We start from the raw sequence: 23,205 nt of genomic DNA on the forward strand, positions 1-23,205 counted from the left end.
ATTTAGATCTTGGTAAGAAATTGTTTTGAAGGTAAGCTACTACCAAAGTTTAATAAGCCAAGGAACTTTCTCACTATTTCTCATGTTTGGGTAACATGAAAAAAATAATAGTTGTTTTTTTCATTTTTCTTTTGTTTTTCTCCTTTTTGGCATTCATTGGTGACTAGTTAAATACATATAGTATAATTTTTAGAAGCATTTCTTTTAATTTTTTTTATAAAATAATATTTGAGGAACCTTGAACCCTTTTATTTTATATATATATATATTAAGAAAAAGAAATCTTTTATGCATGTTCTCCGTATTATGATAATTTAACTAAATTTTAGCTATAACTTTGAGCCGCTCAAAGTACACAAAATCAATTTAATAATTTTTTTTTTGTTTTTCAAAATATTTATATAACTAGAGGTTCCAAATATATATAACGATAAGAGATCGATGGATATGAATAAAAAAATGACTAAAACTATACAATAGTTTTCCTTTTGATATATTTACATTCCAATTTGGTAGCTTTTTTGCACTTTCATGAAAACTTTTATGAATCTTTGTGCGAAATTTGCATGTATATATATATAATCACTTAATAATAGTTGGCTTCATATGGAAAAAAGCAAATATTGCGTCCCTACTTAATGTGATATTTCATCTTTCAATTTTATTTTCATCCCTTGGAATTTAATACTATGCTATTTATAATACTTTCTCTTTTTTCTTAAACTGTTTTTTTTTTTATTTGAATTTAGTAACAATGGTTTCACTTGACATTTATTCCAAAGTCTCCTTATTTGTTCTCAAATTATTCAAAAAATGATATCATATACTGAATTTATGAAATATATGCTCATAAAAGTTATGTCAAATGATAATATTTTTTAAGAAAAAAATATTATCTCCTTTTCTTTAATATTTATCCTTTTGTCATTACTACAAAGTAAGTGCAATTATGCTTCATTTGATGATTAATGGAGAAAAAAGTTACTTTTTTATATTAAATATTTATCCTTTAATTATTTTTGCAAAGTTAAATTAGAGTTTTCATGAATGCCTTTTCTACTACAATTATGAAATTCAAAATTTATCTGCTCAATACATTGAAATCCCTCAAAGAAATTGAGAAAGCAATCATTTAACCGACTCCTTGAAGAACTTACCATAAATAATGGTAGTGCAAAACATAAGTGTCACGATTGAAGTTCAAAATAATATCTATAACTTAAAGATTTCTTTGAACATTGAAGTTTAGTGCTAGCTATATTATAATAGCAACTAAAAAAGGCACTTTTGGCTCTTTTTTCCCATTTATTCTTTTGGAAGTATGAAAGGAAAATTATTCCAAAAAAAAAAAATTACATAAAATAATAAAAAAATTATAAAATTAATGCTTATAAAAATTATATGAAAATAATCATTATTTAAAAAAAAATCTCACCCCATTTTCTTTAATATTTGATTACAAATATAATATAGTTAAAAAGAGTATACTATTATACAAATCATGTAACTTCTAAAGTATCTCTGTATAGGCCTTGTTTGAAATCATAGAATAAAGCATGGGAATGAGTTAATGTGTTTGGATTGTTTTTGGAATAAGAATAGGAATAAAAAATCATTGTTATGGAAACCAAATTCCATTATCACTGGGATTTTGATTCCTTTATCTTATCTTACATGGGATTAGGATTCACCATATCCTCATTCTATTTCCATTCCTATTTTCATGTACCAAACGAAACCTTAGACAATGTTTGGTATGTGGGAATTGAGATGAGAATAAACATTTTGTTTTCATTCTTATTTGATCTTGAATAAAAATAAATTTGGTAATTCTAATTCTTGTATTTGGATGCACTTATAAATGGAATGTTGAAATGATCGATCATTTCTTTTCATTTTAATGTTTGATAACAATAGGCATGAAATTAATTTTCTCATTAGAAGAACAAAAACCTTAGAATACAATGAAAAGTTTAACAAAGTTGAAAGGAGGAAATCAATAAAGAAATGATATTTTTAACTTTCTTAAGTTTTGTGCACTTCTTTTTATATTAAATTGAATTTTTAAATTTGTAATTAATTAACCAAATCCAAAACAACATAATTAGCTTCAATTTATGTTTCCAACTTGTATGTGTTAATATAAGACTTAGCGGTAGTAAAGTAGTTTTGAACCAGTAACCTGTAGAGCAAATTTGTCTACTTAAACTAGTACTTTGACAATCTCATCCTTTGAAAATTTTGGAACAATACAAAATATTGCAATACAACCCTCTAAAACTCTAAAATTAAGATCCTTAAGTCGCTTGACCTAATTGCTTGTTCTTAATTTGACATTCTCTTTCCCTTTTAGATTTGAAAAAAAAAACAAAAAAAAACAAAAAAAAGGTGTAAATTCAACTTGATAAGAGTTTAATCAAAATTGGAAATTTGCTTGTAATATCTAACTCGCCCTAATGAATAAGGATGTATGGGTTGATCAATCGAGCTTTAGGCCCTTGAATAATCATCTCAACTTTCACTTTCAATTGCTTGAGATATTTCATTTGGATATCAATCAAACCCACGGTTGAGACATTAAATTGTACGTGTGTTAGTTTTTATGATAAACTAGTTTCACAAAATGGGTTGATGCTTCAAAAGTAATAACTTAGTTAACAAATGCAATGCCATAATTTTATATTTTTGCTCATTTGATGTATGTGGGAACAAAAACTAACATGGATCTTAAAGTATTCCAAAACAAAATACTTGAAATCGAAATATTCTTTCCCACCTAATTTGATTGCTCATTCTAGGTTGGAGATTCTATCTCTTTACACCAAGAATTATGCATAGTGCAAGAGTGTGAGTTTAAATTGGCATCACTTTAATCAAAATCTAAGACTGGGTTGAAGTATTTGACTTGCCTTGATTAATAAGGACATCCGGCCATGGCTTAACTGATGGAGGTTGGTGTGTACTAACTTATCCAACAAAATGTTTAATCTGCAAAAAAATTAACAACAATCAAGCTTGTCCTAGAAATTCCCTAAAACGAGTCCCAATAAAAATGGGTTTTGAAAAAAAAAAAAAAAAAAAACAAAAAATTCAGTAGAAGGAATTTCAGCCCCTTGGAATCAGCAAGGCATATAAGATAGAAACTAAGAAAAGGAGGGTGGCTTAATTACCAAAAAGTTGAGGTAAATGTTTGGTCAACATCAACAAAGAAGCTCCAGCCATCTGTGCATATGGTCCATTTCATGGTCTTGGGCATCAACACCATTACCATCAATATTCAGGGTGGTGCCATCACAGCTTCTCTCCACATCAGTATTAGTATCTTCTACTGCTGAACTGGTGTCACAGCTTACGTTGTACAATTGTGAGATTGTTCTGTTCATAATCGTGGGCATATAGAAAGTGGAAGCCACACCTCGCCACTTTCACTGGTTTAACACCAAAGTAGACATTAAATGAAGCGTTCAAGGTTCTCCATTCATTTGAGTGATATCTCTTGGGAATACGTGACTTAGGATAATATATCAAGCACCCTTGACTTGATGCATCTTCATCATAGCAGAATTCACAAAATTGATGAGACTGATAGGAAAAATAGGCACTGTCATCATCGAAATTCAATGTACAGTTGAAACACCTATTTGTTTTGGTCTCAATCTCAAGTGGAACATAAAGAGAGCACAGAACAAAGCCCAAGAAGTCATCATTTTCATACCAACTCCAAGGAAGTTTCATTGTTATTTTGAACCCGCTTTTCTGATGGCTTATCCACTCCGGAATCCCATTACTTTCAGCAATAAAAGTTGTGAGAGTTTTTCTAAATTCACGCCCCTGCACAAAAATTACCCTCTGAATTTTGTGTCTCAATGAAAACAAAGGTTAAATGATATATGAAAACCATACCTGAATTTGGGATTTAAAACATTTGAATAAAGAAGACCAGAGTAGATTTGATTGACTGGATAAATTTTCCAGGGATGTGCAGTGATGGGCATCTAGACAAAATAAACCTGATGGAAGTTCTGGAATATGTTGAAGCATCTTGCAGTGTCTCAAGTCAAGATATTTTAGGTTGTAAAGTTGACTGATCCCATCAGGTATGCGACTAAAGTGGTTTCCTCCCAGATATAACTTTACCAGTGATGATAGGTAATAAATTTCACTGGGAAATTCCCTTAGATTGCAGCCTTGAATCTCTAATGTCCTCAAGGAGCATAAACCGGACAAAGACGGCAATGGAAAATTCATTGAATCTAAATGCCCAACAAAAAGATGCTCTAAAGATTGCAGTCTCCCCAAGTTGTCTGGCAATTTGTTGAAGTTTGGACAGTGCATGACAACGAGAGCTTTAAAAGATGTCAAATTACAAATACTCTCAGGAAGATTCACAAGGTTTTTGCAGTTTCTCAGAAACAAATATTGAAGCCCTCTTAGACGTTGAATTGATGATGGTATCTCTTTTATGGCGGTTCTATTTAAATAAAGCTTTCTCAAGCTCTCCATATCTTGCAGGATTTCTGGAAAGCTCTCTAGTTGTGAACAGCCAGAGCAGGAGAGAGTTGCAAGGGATTTGAAACCAAAAATGCTACTGGGCAGACTCCTAAGATTTCTGCAATCCCGCAGACATAAACTATCAAGTTCCGAGGGATTCTCGATAATGGGTACTTCATTCATATCACTGCCCTTAAAACAGCACTTCCGCCGAAGTGTCCCATCCCGTTGGCATGCCCTGCATATTCTAATATCTGCATCCTCATGGCTTTGTTGAAGGTCTTGGGAGTATATAAGGTGGACTCCACACTCCTTTACTTTCAAGACTTTCTCAGAATTAATGTAAGAGTCGAAAAAGGCAAACCTAATGCAAGTCCATTGATCAGAGCAAAACCTTTCCGGAATGGCTGCCTTGGGATAGCAAATCACCCACGTCTGACCTGATACACTCTCATTATCTTCGTCCTTGTCTTCTTTATAGCAAAAACAATTGGATTGAAAGAAGGAACGATCTACCAATTCAACTCCATCACCAGTCACATCCAAACAACAGCTCAGACGACAAGGATGTGTATGTTTATGTTCATTCTTACGAAAAGATTCAGCCACAGATTTATCATCTGTTTCATTCTCCCATGTATGAGCAGATTCATCCTCAGATTTATTAGCTGATTCATTCTTGGACCCGTGTGCAGATTCCTTTTCAGGTATGTCCTCAGATTCGTAAGCAAATGGAACATAAACACAACATAGAGCAAATCCCAAAAACTCATTATTTTGGTGCCAATTCTGAGGGAGCTCTGTTTCTGTAAAATATCTTTTTGTCCGATCCATAATCCATTCTGGAATTCCATCAGTTCTGGGAAGAACAATGCAAGTTCCCTTGCCATGGTAGGAAGAATCACTAAAACTAGTGCGTTTCGAATCCTGCACCAAAGCACCATGTAAATATAGAGTCTATGCATATAACTAGTGTGTGACATGAAAATCATACCTGTGCCCAACTGAAGCAATTGACCAGAGAATGCAATGGCAAAAACAGGGCTCTTGATGAAGTGCGATTTGAACTGTGTGCATCTAAAAGCCGTAGACGTGATGGAAGCTCTGGAATTTGTTCAAGATTGTTGCAGTGACTAAGGTTAAGGACTTCCAGCCTGGAAAGCTGATTGATGGTAGTAGGTATGCTACTAAAATGACCCCGTTCCAGATTTAGTTTCTGTAATGATGATAAATGGCAAATATCACTAGGAATTCCTCCTTCCATTATGTTGCAGTGACCGAGGTCCAATTCTTTCAATGATGATAAATGGCAAATATGATTAGGGATTTGGTGGAGCTTTAAACACTCTTGAAGTAGGAGAGTTTGAAGACCATTTAGATGTGTAATTGATGATGGTAAGTCCATTATAGCTGTTCCACTCAAATCAAGCACCCTTAGCTCTCTCATATCGCCTTTGATTTCTGGAAATCTCTCTAGCTTTGAACAGCCATTGCAAGACAAAGTTTGAAGGTGTTTCCACTTGTAAATGCCTCTTGGAAGAAGCTCCAGGTTTACACACCCTGCCAGATTCAAGGGAAAAAGAAAAACCAAGTTAGTTTTAGTAATTATAATACTGCTGCACCAAACTTTTAAGTACCGTTGTACAACCTTCTAGAGTTAGAATCTCCAAGTTTGGCACACTTGAGAAGTTTGGGATTCTTATGAGATGGACAGAGTGACTGAGATCAATAACCCTCAACTTGTCATGAAGCTGTAACAAAATAATTTTTTTCAATAGATAAATTTACACGTTAAAAATTAATATAAAATTAAACTGTAACTAAATAATAATAACAATACCTTATTGCCCCTCCAAACTTGCTTTATATTGCTGTCCCTTAATGAGAGTTCAACAAGGTTCTTTGCATGAAAATTCATTGGCAAAGATTCTAAAGGGTATCCATCCCAATGCAGATATGTTAACTCATAGGAATAGAATTCAAAGTCCCTTGGAAGGTGGTCTCTAAGAAATAGCTTTCTACGAGGGTTATGGATTTTGAGCAGTCTAAGTCTATTCATCTCTTTGAAAGATTCTGTAGTAAGCTCTGATGGATTAAATTTACATCTATCTAAGAATAGTCCTTCAATTGCTTGTGTCCCCTGAAAAATATAAGATGAGTAGGCGAAACAAAAGATGCATTAGGCTTAATTGAGTTACACACACGGCTAATTTCTGAAAAAAATAATAATAGTAATGAAGCTTGCATACACACGTATAAACAAGTTCATGCATTTGACTCTTACCTTATTTCCTGTTAGCACATGATAGGCATTAGAATCGCATAATCTACTCCTTCTTCCAGGGTCTTCCGGACATTCTTGACGAATAATCTCCCAACCCATTTGTTGTATTAAATCATGCATATCTAGCATGTTTTTTGAAACAGTTATGAGACATCTATCATCTAGAGTTGTTATTACGTGCTTTGCATGAGGGCCCAATATTCTTGAAACAAAATCTCTATCATCTCCTTTGAAAAAGCATGCAACATCCAAAAATATCCCCTTGTCTATATCATCGAGTCCATCAAAACTTATTCTAAGTACATTGTGAATTTCCATGTGGGGCATTATTTTTAGCTTACACAGTGCACTTTCCCAATTACTTGTTTTCTTTCCAAAAAGAGAAGCACCTAAAACTTTAAGTGCTAACGGAAGGCCATTAGCATAATCTATGATATTGTATGAGAGGTTTTTATAAACTTCTTGGGGACGATTTTGTTTAAAGGCCCACAAACTAAAGAGCTCAATAGCTTCTTCCTTGTTTAATTTTGAAACCTCATATCGTATATCCGCTCCATATTGAGCAAGCACATGTTTGTCTCTAGATGTAATGATGATTGTACTTTTTGCCCGAAACCAATCCTTCTCTTCAGCCAAATATTCTAGTTGTTTCAACTCATCCACATCATCAAAAATAACAAGAACTCTATTGGAGCTTAGACACCTCTTTATCATACTAATTCCTTCATCAACATTGTTTATTTTAAAATTTTTTCCCCTTAGGATACCATGAAGAAGTTCTTGCTGTAACTGAAGTATATCACCTTTGGATCTCTCTTTGATATTTATAAGAAAGCTACTACCATCATATTGATGTGAGATCTCATTATAAATAGCCTTGGCGATAGTAGTCTTGCCAACCCCACCAATTCCATATATCCCTACGACACTAACCATATTTAACTCAGTGTTCATCAACGATTTCAATTTTTCCAAATGAACACCAATTCCAACTATGTTCTTTCCCACACTTAAAGGTTGATGGTTTAATCTTCTAATGATTGTATCAACAATTTCCTTGACAACCTCGGTCTCATACCTGCCAATCATATAAATTAAGTACAATGATGAGTTAGAATGAGTTGCAAAATATAATAAATTTAAAATAAATTTAGTCTTGTATGGCCGTGTCCAATATTACTGAATTAGTAGCAATGGAATGAAAAAGAAAGGGGTCAAGCCAATTTACTTACATATTTAAGCTTTAAAATTTGTAAGTATCAAACTACTAAAAATGTGCCAAGTTGCAAATTTTCAATACTCTTACTGTTAGAGCATTGTGTAGGACTCCTCTATGAACAAGCTAATGCCTTCTTTCAACTTTTATTTCACAAACAACTTGCTTATGATTCCTCAATTTCACTTGTCTTTAGGTTTTATTAACTTACCAATACTTACCAATGTTGCAAATGTTGGAATTTTTATGTGTGGACTTACATAATTAATTTGATAATATCATAAATCAGTGTTAATTTATTTTTTGCATTGTGGTCCATAATGGGACTGGACACATATTGTTGCTTGATTTTTTATGGGCTCACCCTAATTCACTTGACTGGCCCATTAAGTCAAGTCGTCCAACTAAAGTGTGTAATGTGCAATATATATATATAATATATGTATTTATTTGTATATATATATATAGAGAAGTGTGCCTTTTTGGAGTAGCTACTCTCTTTCTTCTTCTTTTTGAAGAGCACTCCCGGCAACACACGCACACACTCCACTTTGGACTGAATTTTGAGAGACAAGGGAAGAGCTCATTGATCGTTCATCCTCGGAGCATCACGCACCCGGAAAGCAGATCATTGGACATCAAAGGGAGCAGAAATGGCTTCCCAAAGCACGAACCAAGGTAACGGACTGAATTTTGCTATTAAATGCATGCTTAATTGTCAACATGTGATCCTATGCAATTTAAATTCTCATCAGCAAAGACTCTGTTTTTAGCCTGCCAATTAATTTTGCATTTCCATAGAGGAATCAGGAAACGAGTGAATGTGGAGAATTTCATGATTTGCTTTAGAGAAAATTATAAAAGGGTTAAATTTTGATACTTGTATTTTTGGACCAACTCAAGGGAAAAATGAAAGTTAGATTTTGTTAACAATTTCATACTTACTGGTCATTCACATGGCATCCAGATAGATTAGCTGCTTCTCTCAATGCAATCCTCCATTTTTGAATCATCTCCTTTTCTTGATTTGCATCTCTTTCATGGTAGGCAAGTGCGTCTCCGAAACTTCCCCTTTGGTTTCGTACATCAGATGGATCCACATGGTAGAAAATTGGTAGAACCCTTGATTCCTTTTGGCTCTTGCATTCAATGATCTTTACGAGTTCATTTAAACACCATCTGGAGTAAGCATAATTTTTTGAGAAAATAATAATAAAAAACCTCGATTCTTCTATAGCTCTGAAGAGATCAGATGCAATATATCCTCCTTTCTCAAGTTCTTTATCATCTCTGAAAGTTTGAATTCCATATGCAGTCAATGTGGTATATAGATGATCAGTGAAATTTCTGCGAGTATCGCCACCTCTAAAACTCAAGAACACATCATAATTATGAGAAATAGAAGTAGTCGGAGAAGAGGCTCTATGGGTACTGGAAGAAGCCATTTTTGGATGCCTTGAACCAAAATTACAAGGGAGTTTGGAGGGTCCTTGGATGCTCAATGACTATTGGCTCCAGACCTCTTCACCATGAACAAAAATCCAAGCTGGGAGGGAGGTTCAGCTGAAAAGCTTCATCTGCAGTCGTAAAAGAAAAGAAAAACGTATATAAAGCCCTCTTTGAGAAATTTCTTTGCATATAAATTCTAAGAGAAACTCACACATATTTTACCTTTTGGTTGGGGAAGATCCTTTCTCCATTCCCTTTGTGTTGGAGACTCCAGTTAAGGGATGTAGAGAAGATGGTGGGGAAGATGGTGTGGAGGATGGGCAGGGGTTGAAGAAGAGGCGGTGGGCAGCAGAGGTCTCGTTGACTAGTGGATGGAATCCCTAATTAAGACTAAAAGTAATGCTTTTCTTTTTTATTAAACATATACTTAATTTTTTGTTCTTCAATTTAAGTATTTTGATAATATTATTTTTTATGGATATTGATGGGAAAATTCTATCGTCTTTCTAAGAAATTTATTAGATTCTAGTAGGAAATCCACGTCAAAGTAGGCTGCTAACTAAAAGTCAATAGAGCTCTGTGTGACCTTTCACATTAGAAAATAGTTGGATTCATGTAGAAAAGACAAACCTTCCCTCAACACCCAATGTAATATTTTATTATTTTTTCTAATTTTATTTATTTTTCTCCCTAGTTTCAATATTTGTACAACTCCATTCTTCTTTAATTCCTTTTCTTTGTAATATTTATTTTGATATTTTTACAACTTAAATTAAATGTCTTTATTTAATAATTTTTTCTTTTAATTTTTATGGAAAATATCATTTTTTATAGATATATCAATAAGTTGGTTTTATAGGATATATTACGATATATCAGGAAATATTAATAAATATTTTAATACAAAATAGAAATTAATCAAAACTCAGATAAATGTTTAGAATAATTCCAAGAAATGTATATAAAAAGTAAGAATAAACATGGATATTTTGATTCAAATATCATGAAAATTATTTAAAATTCATAAAAATATTTTTTTTAAAACTTCAAAAAAAGATAAAATAAATAACTTCATTATTTTTTTATTTTATATATTTAGTAATTTTTTGAATAAATTTATACTTTTAATATTTAAATATAAAAATATTCAAAATTAAATAAAATTAAAATGATAAATATACAAAATTTAAAAGTTAAGTGATTATAATTTTTTAAATAGAATTAATGAAATAAATGATTATGTATTTAATATTAAAATTATAATTTATTCAATTTAAATGCATTCAATAATGTAAAATAAATGTTGATGTATTTAGATTTTTTATATTTAATTATCATTGTTAAGAAAATTATAATAATGGTTTTTATACTTTTATTAATTAATTAAAAATTTTAAAATAAAATAATTAGAATTAATTGATTTGTTCTTTTAATAATAAACTTTATGTAACATAAATTTAGCCCAGTGGTAGCTGGGCTCATATCCAAGCCTTTTGCTTGGGTTCGAGTAGAAAATTTTCCTCCATTTCAGGAAAAGCTCACCTTTTGGTGTGGAGGACTTTCATCCATGTATGTATATGATATTGTTCTATATAAAATTTTCCAAAAAAGTCTTTTTGTTTCTTGTTTTCCTTACTTTTCCAATTATTTAATTTTTTTTAAATACACCTTTGAGTCACTTCAAGGCAACAATAATCCATGTAATTATTTTTATTTTTTGTTTTTATAATATGTGTATGGCGTAGAGATGGCAAACATGATAATGAGAAATCTCGAGTTAAAATTAAATCATGCTTTTTTTAGTAATTGATTATCTACTTTGCCTTTCATTTTGATGTTTTACTTCGAAAATATATGACATTTTAGTTTGGTGTTCCCCTTGGACTTTAATTATGGAGCTAATTCTTATAATTATTGCTAGGAAATTTCTTATGACCATCAAAAAAATTAAATCTTGCTATAGAAATTGATATGAAAGTAGACTATTAACAAAATGTCAATAGACTTTAATGTTCTTTCACATTGAAAGATAGTGAAATTTACATGGAAAAAATAACTCATGTTACAAAAATTTGTATGAAGATAATGTTATTTACAAAAGGTAAATATACCTCAATGTTCTTGAAAGATAGTGAAATTTACATCGAAAAAAACAACTAAGCCTTGCATGCGAAGTTTCATTTTCACCTTTTTTTTTTTTTTTTCTATTTTTATGCTTTCCCCTTGGACATTATCTATCTATCTATATACATATATACACCTCATTTCTACAAATTGGGAATTACCATCCCAATTTATATACTCGTCGTAGGACTGATGATGATGATTTTCTCATTGTTATTCAATATGGAATTGATTATTGTATTGTATGTTTGTTAGTAAAAATGTTATTATATTTGAAATAAAATAATTTTCTTTTATTAGCATTATCATAAACAACTTTGAGTGGATACTCTTATAACTATTTAAATAATGTTAAATGTGAGACAATTTTATTTTATTAATTTTTTGAGCCTTTTTAATTGTATATATATATATATATATATATATATATATATATATATATTCTTTTTTGATGATTTACATATTATTTTTATAATTTTTTTAATTTTCTAATTAGCTTATTTTATGTATCGTCCGATACCAAGCCGATACACTGGGAGTAATACGCCTCGGGACCCTTCGAGTCAATGACCGATACCATAAGTTTGAACCATGATGTAGAGAAGATGGTGGGGAGATCCGTATGGAGGATAGGTAGGGGTTGAAGAAGGGGCTGTGTAGCAAAGGTCTCTTTGAGTAGTGTATGGAATCAAGGTAAGGAATTCTAATATTTTGAAATGAAGTTTCATTAAAGGTGTTGTTTTTAGTTTTTGTTTCCATAATATTTGTGCGGCAGCTGAAGGACATAATTATGATGATGAGAAATCCCTAATTAAGACTAAGTAAAGCTTTTCTTTTTAATTAATCATTTACTTAATTTTTGTCCTTCAATTTCATATTCTAATTGTAATTTGTTTTTTTTTGTCTTGTATTTTGATATTATTATTATTTTTATAAATATTGATGGGAAAATTCTATCACCTTTCTGATAAATTTATTAAATTCTGGTAGGAAATCGTCAAAGCAGGCTTCCAACTAAAAGTCAATAAAGCTCTATGACCTTTTACGTTAAAAAATAGTTGGATTCATGTAGAAAAGGCAAACCTTCCCTCAACACCCAATAATAATATAATATTTTATTATTTTTCTAATTTTATTTATTTTTCTCTCTAATTCCAATATTTGTACAACTTCATTCTTCTTTAATTCCTTTTCTTTGTAATATTTATTTTGATATTTTTACAACTTAAATTTATGGAATGTAAGTTTTTTTTCTTTTAATTTTTATGGAAAATATCATATATTTTTTTATAGATGTATCAATAAGTTGGTTTTACGAATATATTAAGATATATAAAAAAATATCGATGGATATTCTAACATAAAATATCTATAAAACGGAGATTAATCAAAACTCAGAGAAATATTTAGAAGAATTCTAAGAAATGAATATAAAAATTAATAATAAATATTTTGACGTTGTTTTATTAAAGAAATCAATATATGTATGATATATTCTATAATATTTCTAATAATATTTAGAATTTAAAAGTAAATTTTATATAAATATATCTAATGGATGTATTTAATGAATTAAAAAGTATTATGATACAATTATTAGTACTTTTTAAAAATATCGATAATTTTATTTATATATATACAAAAAAACATATATTAATTTTTGCATATATAACATAATTTATAATATATATTATATTTATAACATGAATATATATAAAAGAGAATCATAATATAATATACATAAATAAATATTGTATATATAAGTCATACATGACAAGGCCTGCACATGGAGCTCTTGGCCATGGATATGGAGAGTCGGAACCTCTTGGTGTGTGCATGCAAGGTTTTGAACCTAGTGTGCTTAAAGATTGGAAATTGGAAAACCATTCAAATGGATGTGCAATATATAGAAATAGATGGCAGGAAAAATTAATGGCTTTTGACATTTCCATGAGGGTCCTTTGATACAATGGAATTAACCTGGCTATGCATAGTGAAGAAGACAGGCTCAACTGATTCACCTTTCTTCAGATATGACCCCTTCAATGATGCTCACCATCACGACATGGAGGGTAATGGTGTGATTCGTGCATTTGTGGACTTTCTCCCTACAGAATTTGCAAACATGAGGCTTTCAGCTTGTTAAGTTAATTGATTCCTCCCATGAAAGAGAACCCAGTTGTGAACTCTTTACAACTGGAGAAACCAGCCTCATTCTCTCTTGACAGTGAAACTTCTCAACCGCACCACATAACCCAGCCTTAGATCATTTCCTTCCACTTTCCATATGCATGAATTCCTTATGGTGTGGCCACCTTCTTAGGCTTAAGAAGAGGAGCAGAAACTTCATTTTTCAACCAGCTTGATATGAGTGGCCCTTTCATTCACCACGTGGTGCATTACTAGTCTTTCAACCATATCCATGCAGGGCCACCTTTGGCATGCAATCCCAAAGGCCACCTGTTTTCATCCTCTTAATTCTTCATCCTTGCTTTCGAACATCAATTTTCAAAAGTCGGATTTTCAACTAATTTTAATTTCACAACTTTCCATTCTTTCTTAAAGTTTTAAATCACCAAAAATCCAGTTTTAATAAACATTCGTTGCCATTTTCCCCCCGACAAGTGTCTTTCACAAATTTTCTTTATTTTTAATAAACATGAAAGAATTTTTATAATTCCACTACAAGAAAAGAGAGAATCAATGACGCTTTTTAAGTGTCAATAAAGGTATAAGATGACACTTTTCTAAAGCGTCATCTCCTAGCCTGTCATTATATGTTTTAGTCAACAATGACACTTTTAGGAAGCGACATCTTTGATCAGTATTTTCAATGATGCTTGAAGAAGTGTCATCTTTCAATAAGTTTAATAATGACACTTAATAAAAGTGTCATCTTTGATCATTTTCCATTGAAATAATTTTTACAAAATTACCAATCTTGACACTTATGAAAGTGTCATCTTTGAACATATTCTATAGAAAATAATATTTCATTCTTGCTATTAAAATAATGAATTCCTTATATAATAAAATAAAAGAAAAAATTAATTATAAATCATAAAATTAAATTGGATTTTACTAATTAAAATATCTCCAAATATAAATATGAAATCACCTAGCTAGTTTGAACAATTAATGCAACTAGTTATATACAATAATTACATATAAATTTTTTAATTATATCAAAATATTTCAACAAGAATTTCTAATTCCTTCAACAAAAGAACAAACTACGGTGCAAAGACTATTAAGATAAACTTTAATGTACAAAAACTTAGGTCAACTCCTCTAATGTGTTTATTGATGTAATCTTCATGGTTTTTTTATCAACCCCATCTCCTTTATTGTAATGTTCTCTCTTCTTTTAATTGGCAAACTAATTTCCTTTGCAACCTGTAAACACATATAAGAAAATAGAAAACCTTTAAATCATACATGCAACAACCAATAAATATAATTGAAACTACAACCTTCGTCAAAATTAATTTAGGCTATTCAAGTTTGCCCACCACCCTAAACTTCCTATTTAATGGTTTGTTCTCGAACAATAAGGAAAATCAACTTCTTGCATACATTGTCTTCTACCTTAAATAATACCAATATTGACATCAATGAAAATGTAATTTAACCATGGAATAATAAATGAAGATAAGATAAAACATATACTTGAATTATTTAGAGTGGGAAAGGTTTATGCCTTAGAGATTGAGTTCGTAGTTAATTGACAAGAAACATATTTATTGCCTAGCATAAAGTTCTCAAGAAATAAAATTTCTACTATTCCATAAACCAAACACCAAATAGATGTTGTAAATTCCTATCGCAGCCTAGAACCAACCAATCATTCTCAAGGTTTTAAGCTTTAATTTCAAATTTATAAAAATGATGTAAAAATGGAAATTTCAAAACTATTTTTAATAAGGTCAGGTTCTTACGAGTATAAAAAGTCAACTTCCAACTTACCAATAAAGAGGTATAATATTTCCTAAATTTAAGAAGGCCAAAAGGGCACTTAAAGAGCAAGTAAGAAGTATTTTTGATGATTTATCATTTTCCTATGTTCCCTTTTCTTTTGAAGCATTTCCTACATGTTTCTTTTTCCATTTTTTTTTGTGGTTTTAAAATAAATATAAAACTATAACCATATATATATATATATATATGTATGCTAATTGATAAGGAAGAGTATATTATATTATCTAAACAAAACTTTACATATTAAACAAATTATCAAGTACAAGAAGTTCTAAATTAATTAATGATACTAGACATCTAGTATAATTATTTTATTTTTATAAACTATAACCTTACATTTTTGTTTTATTATATGTTAAAAAATAATTTAATTTAATTATAATTTATTTTATGTGTAGTTGGGCAGGGTTCTCTAGATCTTAATCATATTTATTAGTTATTTGTGTGAATATATAATCTAGCTACACTACAATTTATTATTAGAGTACTTTAATTATTTTAGAACATTTAATGAATACATAGAAACAAGATCTCAAAACATAGTGAATATAAAAAAAACAATAAAAATAATTTTATTACTACAATTTATTTCACAAAGCATGATAGATTGCAAATACTAATAATACATGTTAAAATAAGAAAACTAAAATGAATGAATAAAAATTAAACTTAAGCCATTTCCATTATTGATTATTCCTATAGCTTCCGAAAAAAAAAAGAAAGAAAGAAAGAAAGAAAGAAAGAATAAAATAAATGAATTTATGTGGTTACTTTCAAAGAATCTAGTATCAGCAAAATTAAGAAAATCATGTTTAAATATCATAATATAAAAATCTCCAAAGCCTTCATCATAATCCTTCCAAAAAAAAAAAAACAAATAATAAATAAATAAAATCAATCGAGCACCTATTTTTTGCCTACCAAAACCTTCCACTTTTTTTGCTAAAACCTAGAATGATACTCTTCCATTAACTATTTTACAACTCTAAAATAAAATAAGAGAGAGACCGCACTACACCCTACTCTTATGTTTATTTCTTTCTTTCCTGGGCAAAACACTCACAATGACTTTTCCTACAATAAAAGCAACCAAGGCCCTCCAAAGAACCCACCTCTATAGCCTTTTGCTTTATCAATAAAAGTACTCTACTAGGGGGCATATAAACAAAAAACTAATGTAATATAATATATATTTGTTTTTTTGTTTTCAATTGTTGTTTTTACTGTTATATACACTTAAAAAAAAGAGTTAGAAAATTCTAAAACTTATCTTAGAATATTGAAGTATCTAAATATAGAATGATCCACTTATAATATGGAGGAGCCAATTGTATTATGTATATTTGTTTTCTATGAACAAATAAACCAAAACAATAGTTAACCACTTCTTTGAAGTTTAAAATTAAATAACTAATTAACTATTAGTGTGTCTTTGGTTAACCACAAATGCATCTGTTTCAATAGGCTTAAAAACAAATAAATTTAATTTATGAATAAATAAGGATGTAGAATTCTCCTTTCTCAACCTATCAATGTACAGGTGTAAAAAGTGTAACAATTATAAGGTAGTTCCATTAATAAATGGGTTGAATAAAAAGTTTTGTATGAGGAGAATTCAACCATTTGCAAAGAGTTAAATTAATTTGAAAATTTTGTAATAGTCCAACTATAATTAAAGTGTAATGGTCAAATTTTAAAAATAATATTTTCCACTGTACTTAGTCCTTTACAATTATCATGTCAATAACAAAAACTTTCCAAAATTCAATTTGTAGAGCCTTTTATTGTCAATAAATGTTTGAAGTCCGATGTCATAAAAAGGAATTAGATAGCATATACCAACAATAATATATTACTCCTAAGGCCATGACACCCCACGAATTATCACTGATTTTTTTCTAGTATGCTAAGATGGGAAGGTTAATTTTATTTGTCTTCACAATATCACAATAATGGTTCAGTTTTTTTTAATATAGGGGGTCCAATTTTATTTGAATATGTTTATTGATTAGGTATAAATATTATAAGAATAATATAATAAAGATATAAAGAATATGATATATATATATATATATATATATATATATATAAAGTATAAAAAATGAAAATATGATCACATACAAAACTTTAATTCAATACTAGTACTCCAAAATTTTACTATAATTAAATACTTATTGAATGTACTGTGATATCTAATTTAATAGTGTAAAGATAAGTCTAATATTATAGGAAAAGCAAGGTTAAAAATTGAAAGAATTTATGAGCATCCTAAAATACTTAACCTACTCAGGGTCAAAGCATTGCTTCAAAGAATTGCCTTACTATTTATCTTATTATGTACTCACAGTAATTCAATAAATTTGCATAAATGGAAAGTCATTACTTTTTAAATTATTAAATCAAACCATAAATTAAAATTTTAATATCTAAAAATATATATTTTGGGACAAAAAAATTTACCATAAATTTAAGGTTTTCAATAATGCGAATGTTTCAACTTTATGCAATGTCATGGTACTAAGGCACCTAGATCAAGTTTGAATATTCTATTGTTCAAACAAAGTCGATTTTTTTATAATTAGGATCCATTGTCTTCTATATAATAAAATGATAAATATTAAAAAAAATATTACATCTAAAATAAAATTATTTTTCATTATCTCATTTTAATAACTAATAAAAATATAACATTTTAATGACTATATCCAAATGCCTAAACAAAATAATGAAAAATAGTTACTTAATTCATTATTAATTTATTAGAGAGATTATACTGTTTTTCCTTTATAAATTATAAAAATTTGAGGAGAATCAATTTAATGATTCACTATTGAAATTAATTATGATATTTAATAATAAAAATTTTAAGAACTTATTTACATAGATATTATTAAAATTTTTAATATATAAGAATACTACATATTCTTTATTAAAACAGAATGTTTTTTGGTTTTGTTATAAAAAAATAATGATTAGTTTGTTCTATCATCCATTATAGCTAGATTTTATTATTAAAATCCAAATATAAATTAACCATTAACCATCCAAATCAATAAACAATAGAAGACCCAAAAAATTTTAAAGTTGAGAAAACTAAATATCATGCTATGAATTTGCAGAGAAGAGTCACTCACAAAACAACCACTTTTCCATCAAAGCACTCCACTTTCGAATCAGGAACTGGGAGCATGCTCCTCATTATCCCATTTCACCAAAGCCTTTAATGGGTTTTAAAATCTAAAACAAAGCCAAATTTGCACACACCCAAACAAACATTAAACTCAAATAAAATCCTAAGATATTCAAACCCTCAAATTTTACTTTTGAAAAACAAAATTTCTAGGGATCTAGCTGGGTCATCCACTCTCCATAACCAAAAACAGGCCTATAAAAATACAAAACCACTACAATACTTTTATCTTGAAGAGACCAATGGAACCCCAATATTCTGATACAAAACAAAGACACTCCCACCTCCAATATTCACAATCGAGATTTCCCCTTCTTTCTCATTTCCATCCATTGAGCTTTCTTGCACCACTCTGAACACAAACCAAAAACTCAATCTTTCCAATAGATATACAAAGATTCTAGTAGCAGAGTAACATATCAGAAACTGTAATAGACAAAACTAAGTTCAAGATTTGAAATACATGAACCAAATCCTTTTTCTTTTTATTAATTGTTCTTTACCTTATGCGAAAGTTACCCAATACAATGACCCCAAATGCAGGTGAAATTTTTTTGGGTGTCTTTGGGGCACTCCTAACAATTGCCGGTAAGACTGCCAGTTGGTAGTAGCCAAGAAGGTCGTTCGTTGATAGCTGGTGGTCTCCAATGAGTTTCTCGATGGCTGAAGGTAGCAGATTATGGATGGTTTTGGGTTTAGCTTTCTTACACAAGTTAGGTTTTTCAGAGGAGGCGAGGTATTTAGGGTGTTTGAGAAATAGGGAAACATGGGTTTATATATATAATATAGGAATTAATGACGCCTGTTATAACTATATAATATCCAACCTAACAATGACGCTTAGAAAAAATGCCATTTTTTTAAAACATCCTTATGTAAAACACTACTAAGGTTGTTCATAATATCCGGTCCAACAATGACACTTAAAAAAAACGCCATATTTTTAAAACATCATTGTGTAAAGTGCCAATATTGATGGAAAATTTTCAAGCGCCAACTTAAATATTCAAAAAACGCCGTTATTGAACAAGCGTCATTATTGCTTGAATTCCTTGACACTTTTAAAAACCGTCATGGAATTGAGCGTTATTATTTATAATTTTTGTAGTAGTGTTCCAAAGTAATGAAATTTATGGAATTAATTCATGCTAAATTAAATAGGGCATTGGTGGGGCCCAACATATGAGACATTCATCATTCGATTATTGATTTTGATTGCTATATTTGATCGAATATTGATTGATTTTTGCCTTGATATGTGATATGCATGCAATTATTCTGTACTTGTACACTAACCCTGTTTCCATGATATCATATTATTGATTCGTTGCTCAGGTACGCATCCTATCTTCTCTAATTTGTTCGGTCACTTTCCATTGCTACTTTGGCCATAATGCATCTTTGATCATTGTTTGATATCCATGATTAATCGATCAATTGTCACACTTGTATTAGCTTATTTATTAGAGACCTGTTTTTAAGGGCTTAGAAGGGTGCTACAACTTATTAGCATACCTTCTTGATAGGTAACTTGACCCTTGGACCCGACTTGATTTTTCATAGATCTGTTTTTCCTTTTTAGTAGTCACACTTAGGGTTTTTCTTTCTTATTTTTTTTCCTTTAAAAATAAAACAAAAATAAGTGGCGACTTCAAAAACAAATTTTCAAGTAGGGAATGCATGTGAGAAATGTGGGGTCTACAAAATAGCGACTCCATTGGGGATCACTAGAGGGTTAAGCTTGAACTTAGGTTGAGACAAATGTGACGTTTGATTGGTTAATCAATGGGTACCCTTCTCTCTTTGTGCTTTTGTATGCTTGAGTGTTGATAGCACATTGAGAGCTTTGATATGATTATCTTTTATGCATGTTTCGCTATTGTGTTCATTTGAAGCATTGACATGGTGATTATATTGATTGATCCTCTTGTTTGTCCTCACATATTGTCTTTTCTTGCTGTATGATTACTCTACTCACCATTATATTCTTATTGTTGCTTATCTCGTTCATCATGGTATCTTGATTTTTTTTCTGCTATGTACTATCTATCACTTTTGAGCATGCTATTCATTTTTATTGGACACTCATCTCATCTATCATGTTTCCTGCTTCGCTTGCGCGTAGATTTGGATTATATATACCTATTTTGCATGATTGCTCTTCTTCTGTGTGATGCATGTGTTGCTTGTTTGTGTGAGACACACACTTATCCCCTTATCTCCAATTCCCTAGTCTTGATCGAACTTGTTTCCCTTGATCTCATATTTCATATGAGACTTGTTGCCTTGTTTGCTCTTTGACCGAGCTAGTAATTTGGAGTAAGGTCTAGTGATGGGCTATATCTCTGTTTGAGAGCATTTTGGAGATGGCCGACATATTGATGCTAATTGGAGTCCGACCTTTGAAGAATTGTATAACCTGGAGCTAGATTTCAAGATATTTGTGTAGCTAGTGTGTTTTTTTCTTAGTTGGATAGGATTTTCGGATGCACACACACCATTCACTGTGCACTTTAGATCATCACTAAGCTTTTAGAGATGCAAGAGACTTCATAATTAGGAAACCCCTTGGGATGGGAGGTAATGCATGTGTGGAGGTGATGACCACCTTTCATGGAAGCACTCCATCTCTTCGAAGATGTGCAGAGGGTTTCATACCGCTGGAGTGTACGATCGCTTCTACTAGGGACCCTTTAAAGCCTACCTTTCTTTTTTTAGAGTCACCTTGACCTTATAGGATGAGTTTAGATCATTTTATTAGGATTTCTTCCTCACACATGGGTGCATTTGAGAGCCTTCAAGGCTTGTTTTAGTCACCACCTAGACCTAGTGCTCTTTCTTTTGGTTTATAGTTTAGAGTGCTTAGAAATCAGGATGAGTTTAAGTATCAGTTGGATTTTCCTTTGCCTCGTTGCATTAGATTCTCTCTCTCGTTTGATGAGTTTAGCTTGCTTTCTCCTTAAGGCTTCTGTCTCACTTTCTTGGCTTGGCACATTTTTTCACTTTGCTATCACTTGCTTAATGCTTTGGCATATTTTCATTGATCATGATCATTTTTTTACACCGTACACCTATCATGGGCCTAGTACCTCATTCTTTGTTCGATCCTTAATTCAATTTTCAACTCAATGCTCACACTTTCAATATGGAAAGGTGAAAGACACGTTTTCACATTCACATTTTTTTTAGGGATTCGCCTTGATCACCTTATTGTTTTTCTCTGTGGATCTTGGATTGAAAGTTGAGTCAAGAATACGTAGTTACAGATGGAGTATCAATCTCATGATAGTGTGTTTCTCACTTTTTTTTTTATTTTTTTTATTTTTTTATCTTGGATTATTGATATGAATTTTTCGGTCACATTTGTAGCCATCTCATAGTGGACACCTTTTTGACTCCAAAGTTTTCATCATACATTCAAATTTTAGATTGCCATCACCAAACCATGTGTACTAGGCATGTGTCATACTTTTGACTATAAGACATCTTTCACTTATATATCATGATCACTTAGACCTAACCCATCATGGAGGATTTTGATCCTATTGACTTAAGACCAGGAGATTGGCCTAAGGAGTTCAAGACTATGACCCATCCCACTTCCTGATTAGAGTAGTACCATATCCACATTTGTACCTTGACCTTTTGGACTTCATGACCTATCCATGATGAGTTTTGTATAGTATTCTTCCTTTGATACCATCTTTCACTTATATATCATGATCACTTAGGCCTAACCCATCATGGAGGATTTTGAGCCTATCGACTTAGGACCAGGAGATTGGCCTAAGGAGTTCAAGACTATGACCCATCCCACTTCCCGATTAGAGCAGTACCATATCCACATTTGTACCTTGACCTTTTGGACTTCATGACCTATCCATGATGAGTTTTGTATAGTATTCTTCCTTTGATACCATTGCATGACCCTTCCTTTCCCACGTATCCTAACCTAGTACATTCCTTCACTGATTCAAGCAAGTATGGTTTAAGATTATTGGACCTATGGTGGGCTTTACATTATGATGGGGGAGTTATGGCGAGAGATCGATTTGATCACTTTATAAGTTTGTTGACCATTTTGCGGTTGAGATGAGCAGAGAAACCGTTACAAAGCATCCAGGTCTTCGCCATTGCAAATGACTTTAGAGAGTTGGGATGGCTAGAGATGATGATTTTATGAGATGATGACGAGTGTTTTGTGAAGAAAGATGGGTCAGTCGCTTGATGAGATTGTTGACTATCCTATGTTTGAGATGGACAAAAAGGTTGCACAAAGCATTTGGAGTAGATTTTCACATGATTATAGAGGGGTTGACATGGCTGTGTTGGATGGATACTGATCTTTAGTGTTGACCATGTGAGATCTTGAGAGCAAGATGTTTGAGGTTTTAGTCAAAGGATGGGTGATCATCGTTTCATGACCCTATTTACTTGATCACCCTTACATATGGAGTTACTCGTTGCTAGCCC

At 31.0% G+C, this 23,205-nt stretch overlaps 1 protein-coding gene across 1 annotated transcript; it reads right to left on the reverse strand.

Annotated features, from left to right (window-relative positions):
- Nucleotides 1-2,751: 2,751 nt before the first annotated feature.
- LOC117914173 (disease resistance protein RUN1-like) lies at nt 2,752-9,791 on the reverse strand. The gene is given in 10 exon segments (XM_034829401.1): nt 2,752-2,988; nt 3,171-3,351; nt 3,353-3,831; nt 3,904-5,418; nt 5,486-6,051; nt 6,140-6,242; nt 6,332-6,631; nt 6,776-7,853; nt 8,937-9,568; nt 9,663-9,791. Coding segments are annotated over 8 exon segments (4,692 nt in total). The 5' UTR covers nt 9,437-9,568; nt 9,663-9,791; the 3' UTR covers nt 2,752-2,988; nt 3,171-3,200.
- Nucleotides 9,792-23,205: the final 13,414 nt, after the last annotated feature.

This window comes from Vitis riparia, chromosome 5 (genome assembly GCF_004353265.1).
Source record: "Vitis riparia cultivar Riparia Gloire de Montpellier isolate 1030 chromosome 5, EGFV_Vit.rip_1.0, whole genome shotgun sequence".
NCBI classification, from domain to species: domain Eukaryota; kingdom Viridiplantae; phylum Streptophyta; class Magnoliopsida; order Vitales; family Vitaceae; genus Vitis; species Vitis riparia.